This window comes from Myotis myotis, unplaced genomic scaffold (genome assembly GCF_014108235.1).
Source record: "Myotis myotis isolate mMyoMyo1 unplaced genomic scaffold, mMyoMyo1.p scaffold_m19_p_3, whole genome shotgun sequence".
In the NCBI taxonomy this organism is placed as follows: domain Eukaryota; kingdom Metazoa; phylum Chordata; class Mammalia; order Chiroptera; family Vespertilionidae; genus Myotis; species Myotis myotis.
The window spans coordinates 161922392-161932747 of NW_023416335.1; the positions used below are offsets into that span (position 1 = coordinate 161922392).

The 10356-nt window shown below is 51.1% G+C and overlaps 1 protein-coding gene across 1 annotated transcript; it reads left to right on the plus strand.

The window, feature by feature from the left end:
* The first annotated feature begins 588 nt into the window (after positions 1 to 588).
* On the plus strand, positions 589 to 8403 carry KRT84 (keratin 84). The gene is made up of 9 exons (XM_036301023.1): positions 589 to 1077; positions 1620 to 1828; positions 2446 to 2506; positions 3286 to 3381; positions 4325 to 4489; positions 4657 to 4782; positions 5287 to 5507; positions 5970 to 6001; positions 7265 to 8403. Exons 1-9 carry the CDS (start codon positions 595 to 597, stop codon positions 7615 to 7617), a joined length of 1746 nt encoding a protein of 581 aa, XP_036156916.1. The 5' UTR covers positions 589 to 594; the 3' UTR covers positions 7618 to 8403.
* The last annotated feature ends 1953 nt before the right edge of the window (positions 8404 to 10356 follow it).

Genomic DNA, 10356 nt, shown 5'->3' on the forward strand with positions numbered 1-10356 from the left:
TGGTGCACAGGACAACACCCAAACAACTGAGCCACACCGGCCAGGGCGCCATATTATTTCTTAGTTGGAGCTCTGCAGATCCTGTCTCTTTTCTGCATATCTCACCTCTTTAAAGGGATATGTCTATATAGATGCATCCCTGTGAGCCTCTTAACTTTAGAGCTACCACCATCCTAACTTTCTGGTGGTTAGCCACATTTGCAATGCAAAAGTCTATTGGATTTATGACCAAAGCAAATTAATATCCCCATAATGGCAATTGTGGTGGACTTGTGGGAAAAATAGGACCATAATGTTTATGTGTTTATGCGTTTTTAATATTTATAGGTTTGATGTTATAGCCCTAATCCCAAAGAGAATAGGTGTGCCTGAGATTAGCTCATTGTCAAGGAGGTTATAGGCATGAAGAATTTCTGCTAACTACCCAAGCTCATAAATGCCTCCAAATGGCTTTTTCCATTTTTATGGGGCCAATCCTCAGATCCCCACACACATAAAAGGGGTGAGAGGAATCCACTAGCCTCAGAGGGACTCCCAGCTCCAGCTCACCCCACACTCTGCAATTGCTGCTTTGCTCTCATCCAGGAAGCCATCATGTCTTGCCGCTCCTACCGAGTCAGCTCTGGTCGCCGTGTGGGCAACTTCAGCTCTTGCTCAGCAATGGCCCCGCAGAACCTGAACAGGTTCCGAGCCAGCTCCGTCTCCTGCAGGAGTGGGTCCAGCTTCCGAGGCCTTGGCAGTTTTGGTAGTCGGAGTGTCATCACCTATGGATCATGCTCACCCCGGATAGCAGCTGTAGGCTCTCGTCCCATCCACTGTGGAATTGGCATTGGTGCTGGTGGTGGGTGTGGTGCTGGTCTAGGGTTTGGAGCCAGCAGTTGCCTTGGCTATGGCTTTGGCTACAGAGTTGGAGGAATTGGAGTCCCAGCAGCCCCGTCTATCACAGCAGTGACTGTTAACCAGAGCCTGCTGACCCCTCTCAACCTGGAGATTGACCCTAATGCTCAGAGGGTGAAGCGAGATGAGAAGGAGCAAATCAAGACGCTCAACAACAAATTTGCTTCCTTCATTGACAAGGTATAGTTCAATCCCTGGGTCTGGGATGGTAAGAGCTAAAATGCATTGGGTGTTCTTTCCCTTAAGAAGAAATAGCCCAGGCCTAGGGCATTGACCTTGACCCCAAGATCCTTTAGGTGTCAACCAAAGGTATTGCAGTATGATTTCTGGATCACTCTGCTGTAGAGCAAGGATGGGCCTGAGGAGCGCAGCATGGAGGGCTAGACTAACACAGAGGTTGCATCTTTTGGAGGAAAGAGGAACCTTCAGCCAAGTCTGAGGTCATCTGGACAAACTAAGACCTACTACCTAGTGACTAGACCTACTACCTAGTCACTTAGAACAGTGCCTGTTTGTAGCTGAGCCTGGCTGAGCCCGAAGAGGGGGTCATGGGCCTGCTCTTCCATATTCTACTGAATTAGAGCAGGAATTAATGTCAACAGAGGAGAGAACAATGTCACCACAGTGTCGAGAGTCATTTCTGACCACCTGAAGAACTGGTGGGCATGTAAGTGACTCTGTCAAACACTTCAATTTTCCTTTCTGTGCCCTTGTGGGTTTAGGTGCGGTTCTTGGAACAGCAGAACAAGCTTCTGGAGACCAAGTGGAACTTCCTCCAAGAGCAGAAGTGTGCCAAGAGCAACCTGGAGCCCCTCTTTGAGAGCTACATCACTAACCTGCGGAGGCAGCTGGATGCAGCCAGCAGCGACCGGGCCCGTCTGGAGGCTGAGAGGAACAACATGCAGGATGTCCTTGAAGGTTTCAAGAAGAAGTGAGTGGCATCTGGACCGCACTGACCAAGGACAGGCATGGGCTGGTCCCTAAAGCAGTGACCAAGCTCAGATGAGAGCAGCTGGAAGGGTCAAGGTTGAATGCTGGTTTCTATACCCAGTCTGTAGACAGATGTGGGGGCAGTGATATGTAAGGGAGCAGGAGGAGGCCCTCCATAGGTCCTGAGGAAAAAGGAGTCTTGGAATTGGGCATGTTTTTTTCCTAATCCTCACTGTGGAAATGGGTGAGTTAGCCGCAGAAAAAAGAGCCCTCTGATTGTGAGAACCATGCCCACATTCAGCAACAAGTTGGGTCCTACTTCCTCTCTGGTCATGTGCAATGACTCTAAATCTTTTCTAGCAGAGGAGCAAAGAAATGGACCACGTTTTCAGGCCCCACATCCTATGTGAGAATGTTAAAGGGATTTGGAGAAACTGAGGGCTACTGGTACATGTAAGGTCTTACAGAAAGGACAGAATGGCTGAGAACCTGTAGGTAACAACAGGAAGCTGCGCTCCTGGGTGGAGCAGAGAGGTCTTAAGAGGCTCACTAGGAAGTTGGAAGTCAATGGCTCTCAGTTCAGAATGAGAACTCACTCTCCTAATTCTAATCATCCAGGTACGAAGAAGAGGTGGGATTCCGGGCCAACGCTGAGAATGAGTTTGTGACTCTGAAGAAGGTAAGGGAAAGCAATAGGTAAACTTCTCCAGACAGGCAAATGTCCTTGAGACCCCTCAGGAAACTGCCCAGGCATCCCTGTGCTGTCTCTGACCACTCACACAGAGGGGAACCCTTAAGGTCACACAAGGTCTCTTCGAAGTTCTAATTTGGTCTCAGAATATTTAAGATCGGTTAGATTATTTATTTATTTTTTTAATCCATTGATATTTAGACAGAGTGGAAGAGAGAGAAGAGGAAGGGAGGGAGGGTGGGAGAGAGAGAGAGAGTGAGGGAGAGAGAGAAAGAGAGAGAGAGAGAGAGAGAGAGAGAGAGAGAGAGAGAGACATCAATGTGAGAGAGACACAATCAGCTGCCTCCTGCCCTCATCCCAACCAGGGCCAGACTACAACTGAGGCACACACCCTTGACCAGGAATTGAACCCACGACCCTTCGGTCCGTGGGCCGACACTCTAACCATTGAGCAAACCAGCCACGGCAGGTTAAATTGTTTAGATGTCCTTTTATTATTTATTTGCCTGGGATTATCCAGATTCTCCTTGCCTCTAAATAAGCATCAGGAGAGATCCAGCAGCCCCAGGGGAGTGTTTATGCTGCAGCAGGAGAAGAGCCACAGTCACTGAACTGCAGTTCCACCCAGTGACTTTACCACCCATCCCCAGACTGGCCTGGCCCTGTGGGGCTGGTCTGATCTTCCCACCCATCCCCAGACTCCGCCAAGGTGCGGGGGTTAAACAGTGCAACGTAATATGCATCTTATCCTTCTCTCTTTTATGCAGGATGTGGACTCAAATTTCTTACATAAATCTGATCTAGAGGCCAACGTGGAAACCCTAGCTCAGGAAATTGACTTCCTGAAAACCCTATACATGGAGGTAAGGGCTCATCCCCTCTCAGCCATATGAGATCAGTGCTTAGCCTGGACTCCCTGGGGGCTTCCCCTGAACTGGCACATTTTCTAATATTTGGTATCATACATCTTTCCTCCCACTCAAATCTATATCCTCTATATGTCAATAGATCTACCAGTGGAAAAGGTTAGGTAAGCAGGCTTCTCAGCAGCCTGACTCAGATCTACGTATAAACTTCTTGGATCCATGGTACAACCCCTTGTTGACCAATCCAAAGATCTGGGTCTAGGAATATCACTTTCAATCTATTGATCAGAAGACTCTGGAAAACTGATTTGCTAGGAGAGGTAAAAAAAAAAAAAAAAAAAAAAAAATCATGTTTGACCTAATTGGCCAAATGAACTAGGTTTCCTTTACTTCATAAATGGTCTGTTTGGTCTGATACAGACCCAGCCAGAGCTGAATGTCTGGCTCTGAATGAGAACCCTAAAGAAAGCTCCCTCTGGAGCCCTCACCTCGCAGGCCAGTTCCATGTCCCCTGGTTCTGTTAAGGACTTGAGGTGTATAATTCCTAGACCATCATGTTCTAAAATATTGTCAGCTCTCAATAATCCACGAATGGCACAGCCACTTTGAGGATAATCCAAAGAAAAGTGTATCCCTAGTATAGCTCTCACTCTTCTTCACTTAAAGCCTAGGCTCCCATGGTTTTAATATTCACCTAAGCAAAAGTTAGGGTGGTAAAGGGATGTCTCTGAGTACATAACAAGACTTTAAAGTCAAACAGAAGTGGTTCTGGACATGCCTTTTTCTTCACCTTTGGTTTGGACGGCCTGCCCCATAGCTTTGCTCTGAACAAACAAGCAATACTCTCTGCTCTTGACACTACATCCTGGGGACCCTGTGGCAGCATCCTGGTCACTGATGGGACTCTGAGTCCCTCTCTCTTATTTATCCTCCAACACAGGAAATCCAGCTGCTACAGTCACACATCTCAGAGACCTCGGTCATTGTGAAGATGGACAACAGCCGGGACCTGGACTTGGATGGCATCATCACCGAAATCAAGGCCCAATATGAAGAGGTTGCCAGGCGCAGCCGGGCTGATGCTGAGGCCTGGTACCAGACCAAGGTGGGCAAAGGCAGGCTGGGAAGGGGTGTAGGTAGCCTTGGGGTGAGACTCAGGTACAACAAAGTGGGCCCCATGGAGGTGCGAGACCCCCAATTCAGTTGAAGCTGTGGTCTTGATCCAACCTTTGAGACCTCAGAACATCCCCCTCTCCCCACCGCACCCCACAGTATGAGGAGATGCGAGTGACAGCTGGCCAACACTGTGACAACCTGCGCAACACACGGAATGAGATCAATGAGCTGACCCGCATGATCCAGAGGCTGAAGACAGAGATCGAGCACGCCAAGACTCAGGTGGGCAAAAGAAAATAGAGAAAGCCCCAGAGGAAGGAGAAGCAGGGCTCTGAATTTGGGGAGCTCCAAGTCTGATGATATAGGGGAGACCATCAGGACCCAGAAATGGAGGAATGGAGGGATTAGTACAAAAAGACTTCCTGGGAGAGGAAAATGTGGAAGGAAAGGAGGATCTCCCATATAGAAGAAAAGGCTTAGGGTCAACTTGAAGGAGCAGGTAGAGGGCAAAGAATAGTTTTACTCTGGAGCCCATGGCTCTTGGAGCAGCAGATATAAGGAAGTGCAAAGTCACTGGATTAGAAACTGAAAAAAAGCAATGCTTCGCCTCTGGTGACATCAAACTGCAGGTTCACGGTCCCTAAGAAAGCAGCCACATGGGCTCCATCCCTGGCTTGGCACCAGGCTGTGTCCCCACTAACAAGGGGCAGTGTTTCCAGCCCCACCTGGGGATCCGGGATCCCCTAGTCTCTGCCAAAACCCACCAACAAACTGTCCTCCCTGCAGCGGGCCAAGCTGGAGGCCGCAGTGGCTGAGGCGGAGCAGCGGGGTGAGGCAGCCCTCAAGGATGCCAAATGCAAGCTGGCAGATCTGGAGGGCGCCCTGCAGCAGGCCAAGCAGGACATGGCCAGGCAGCTGCGTGAGTACCAGGAACTGATGAACGTCAAGCTGGGCCTGGACATTGAGATCGCCACCTACAGGCGCCTGCTGGAGGGCGAGGAGATCCGGTGAGTGCTCACAGGGCACAAGAGGGAATGAGGTCGAACTTGGACATCTGGACTAATTAGCGGGGGAGAAGGGGACAGCGACCAGATGAAGAAATGCTGAAATAGCCATCTCCAGAAGTAAGAGAGCCTTTTCTGCAAATGTTAGTTGGGTTGACCCTGGCGAGGGATTAGAAGACGACTCTAAGTCTGTGCCTCCTAAATGCAAGTTTGCAGACAGGCTGCATCAGAAACGGAGTTTTGCTTGATGGGGTTAGCTTGTTTAAAAGATTTGGTTAGCTTGTTAAATCATTTTGGGGTAAGGTCTAGGAATATGTCACTTTTCAAAGCTCTCTGGATGCTTGTGCAGCTGGGTGAAAACCACTGGCCCACTGGTCTACTCGGCCAGGAAAGCCCTTCTGAGAGCAAGTGGGTTTCCAGAGAACAACGCTACTTGTAAACTGACTTATTTCTTTCTCTCTCCAGGCTCTGCGAAGGTGTTGGACCAGTAAACATATGTAAGAAACTGAAGTCTTTTCCTCTACACATTTCTCTCCTGATGCCCTTCAAATTTCCTTTAAACTCAGGCCCACATTGGGTCAGGAGCCCATGGCTGGGCTGACCAGGACAGTCAGGGGAGCAGGGACCATCTGGCCCCTGGGCTAGAGCATCCCCTTAGCAGAGGTCTGAGATCTCCCCTGAGCCTACCCTCCCCAGGGTATGCAATCACCAAGGTTTTCAGAGCCTCCTGGGTGGGAGAGGGTTCCAGAAGAGCAGCAGCCCTTCCATTTTTAGTGGCCTTGTCCTTTAAGGACAAAAGCCAGGGGAGGAATGAAAGACATTTGCCAGGGAGTTCCCTACACCCCTGATGGCAGGAGATGGGACAAAGCTGAATGGAAGTCCCCCTACTGCTGCTGCTGCTGCTGCTGCTGCCAGACAAAGTATTGGTTGTACCCAAAGCATGCAGGGCACCATGCTTGGCACTGCAGGGCACTATGCTTGGCACTGGAGGGTGGAGGCACAAAGAAGGTGAGCCCTAGCCCCTGCCTCTAGAATTATAATCTTTTTGAGAAGATGAGTCCTATCCACTGTCAGCCTACCCCTCAAAGCAGCCCTGGGGGGAGGAACAGGCACTGGCAACCACCTTTCACTCACTCAGAGAAAATATGTGGTTTGCCAGAAGTCATTTAGTCAGTGGCACAACCAGAATTCAAAACCAGATCTCTGACTCCAAAAGCACAAATATACACAGATGTGAGGTTGAACTGAGTGTAACCTGGGTAGGTCAGAGCTGCAAGTGCTTGGATGATAGTGCCTGCCAAGAGGGGTGGGCAGCCAGGATGGCTTTCTGCAGGAGTCAGGCTTGAGCGGAGGTCAGAACAGAAATGACAAGGGACTCTTATTGGAGGGGCCATGTGAGAACCACTGAGGGGCAGGGAGTAATTGGAAGACAGAAGCCTAGTGATTTATAAAGCCTACTGCTCCCACTGTCTGGATCATGCAGGTCACTATACTCTCAACAAAATCAGCGTGACTGGCCAGATATAAATGAGAACCAACCTATGGCTCTACGCAAACATCTGGGGTATTGATTGAATCCTTCCATTTACTCTGAATGTTGACTAGCAGAGTCACAGCCTTTGAGTCACCCAGACAAGAGAAGAAGTGGGTATTGACTGTGTAGACAATAGGGACCACCTCCACCCAGGGCCCTGGCCTCCCACCCCACAGAGGGGGCATGAAGGCCATGCAGCCTCACTGATGATCTCTCCCTCCTGCAGCCGTGAGCAGCTCCCGCGGTGGCCTGGTGTGTGGGCCTGAGCCCCTGGTCTCCAGCTCTACCCTCTCCCGCGGCAGAGTCACCTTCTCTGGCAGCAGCATCCGTTCTGGTGGCGTCTGTGGCTCCAGTCTGGGTGGGGCCCAGGTCATCATGGGCAGCGGGGACCTGCTCAGCACAGGCTCCCGGGGAGGCTCGGTGCTGATGAGAGAATCCTGCACCCCCTGCGCCCCCAGCATCCCCTGCCCGCTGCCCACCGAGGGCGGCTTCAGCAGCTGCAGTGGGGGCCGCAGCAGCCAAGGTTCCAGCGTCCGCTTCGTGTCCACCACCACCACCTCCCGCCAGACCAAGTACTGAGAGCCTATGGCCAGCCACTGCCCTGGGAAGAACCATCTCAGTGTCCCCTGCTTCTGTCCCCAAGGCTCCTGGGCCCTGGGGTCGGGGGGCTTCCCCTCCTACCAGGAAGGGACAGGGCTCTGTCCGGCCTGTGTCCTCTCGGGGATACTCTTCTCTGCCTGGATGCTCCATCCGCAGCCCCATCCAGATGGGTTTCTCCCTGACTCCCAATGTCCTTCCTTTGGATCACTCCTCACCATCCATCTGAACAGCTTCAAGAATTCAGATTTGATACAATTACAAAAATCTGTGCCTGAGGAGAATAGACACAGTCCAAAGCCAAAAAGAATGTCTTTGGGCACCATGACCATCCCAGCTTTGGACTAGTTTGGAGAATGGGAAGTTGACTGTCCATAGTGCAGCTGGGCCAGCATCCTTGGCCTCCTTCCTCTTCCTTTCCCCGGCAGGAGAAGGTGTTTTCCTAGTTTCCTGACTCACAAGGATCCACAGTACTTGATGGCCAAGGGGACCCCTTAGTACCCTGAGATGGTTCTTCTTCCAGGGACAGACGTCCTGGCTACTTCTTTTCCTGGGTTGTTGGTTTAACTCTGCAGCATGTGAGCTCATGAGGAGGGTGACCTCCGCTACACCCCACACAACTGTTGGTGGTGTGAGGGAGGCCCACCCCTGTCCGCTGCAGGAGGGTTTATTCTGCAAGCTCCAGGGAGGCCTGGGGTGGGTTGGGGGACCTATTTGTACTGCTCTTTGTGTTCCTGGGTTTTCAATAAACTTGCCAAGCTAACATCACTAGGACTCTGGCCTCTCCTTCTGGATCATGCTAGGCGTGGAGAGATTTCCTCCTAGACTCCATCCTGGGACTTGGGCAGAGGCTATCCTGGGTATAGAGTGGGTGCTGAGAAAAGAGGGCTCGGACCCTCCCCTGTAGGGGCTCACAGTTCAGCAAGGGAGAGAAGACCTATAGCAGAGGCTCTGAAAGCAAGTGCCAAACATCCCACTTCTCTCCAGGCATTGCCCTGCAACCCAGAGGTGCCCTTCTCCTGGCCAAGGTGAACCTTTCCATCTGTTCTCTGGGTCCAACCCCACACCCTGTTCCTCTGGCATCACTGCATCCTCATTTTTCTGTCCCAGCTCTTACCCTCATCCAACTCATTCACTATGAGGCTGCTATAGAGGTCTTTCTCATATAGAAAACTGACCCAGCTTACAGTCCTCAGTGGCTCCTCACTGCCTTCCAAAGAGTTCAAACTTCCTAACATTGCATCCAATCCCTGAATGATCTGCTCATACACCCCCTGCCATTCCGTCTTCTCTTGTACCCCGCTTTCAACCTATCCACCTTTATTTGTTCATGCAACATATGATAGGGGCTTACTACTTGCCAGGCCCAATGCTGGGGAAATAGCAATGAACAAGATTTGGCCCTCATCCTCAGAGAGCTTACAGTCCCACTTGATAGATGGACAGGCAAACAAGCACTTGTGGCTGGGTATGCTAAATGCTGGGTTAAGGGTAGAATCGATGATACAGTACACAGAGGAGAGGCCCAGCCCAGACTGGGCATCATTAAATGCTTCCTGGAAGATGTAGTATTCCGGCAGAGATGCGAAGCATGATGAGTTAGCCACACCAAAGAAGAAGTGCCCCAGGTAGGCAACAACATGTGTAAAAGCCATGACTGGAGAGAGCATGCCCAGTTTGGAGATCTGTCTGTATTACAGGTCGGAGTCAGCCAAAGTGCAGTCATGACAGAGCCCCATTAGGGCGCATATCTCACAGCAGGGACTGGGTGCCGCTCTGTCTCACCTGGAGGCTCCTCCTTAGGGAGCAGGAAGCACACCTTCCATCTTTATATGCTCAGACTTCATTGAGCAACCGGAGAACATACAGGTTGTTCTGCTCACAGCCTAAGGCCTGCCTGACCCAGGACTCACCAACCACCTCCTGTCCTGCTTCCAGGGGCTCCTGACTTCCCATCCCGTCTCCCATGTAAAATCACATGCACCCCTCAGGTGACAGCAACATCAAGGTTGTCTCCATCTGGCCTTGGTGCCTCTCCTAGGCCAGACCCACATTCACCTGTGCCAGTTATCAATGTATTGCCTCGGCTCCAGATTCACCCTTATTCCCTACTCTGTGCAAATGGAGCTGATCCCCTTAGATCCATTGGTATGAAGTTAAGCCTTGTCTGTAGGCATTTCCATAAACATTGGTGAGACCTTGAGAAGTAGGGGACTTTGCCTCCACTGTGCTCTCTCGGCCGTTTCCCCAGTGCAAATTCCTGCAGCGCAGACACCATCTATACTATCAGGCCCCCTGGCACAGCAGCCAGCAGCCAGGAGCTTCCTCAGCATCCTTCTTGGGCAATTACATATCAAAGTGCCTCCAGCAAGACACCTCCTTGTGAAAGCTCTCCCCAGCACCCTAAAGGGTGTACTAGTAGGTTCTGGATGGAAGGTTCCCAGCAAGTCCCATTGGTGGGGCACCACAGTGACTTCTCTGGAACCCAGCGAGCAGTGGCTGTGCCCTCTCCCCAGAGGTCTGGATCTCAGCCGTGGCTTTTCCTTGGGGCCTCTATCACAGCCCTAGTTGCTAGTCCTTACATCAGTCATTTCTATAGTCTTTGAGTTCTTTTTCCTCATGACTCCCACCCCAACACTGTCTATATTGAACTTCCTCTGTTCAAGTTACAGCGTGGTACGGTCCCTCGATTGGACCCTGACTAACACATGCCACTGGGAC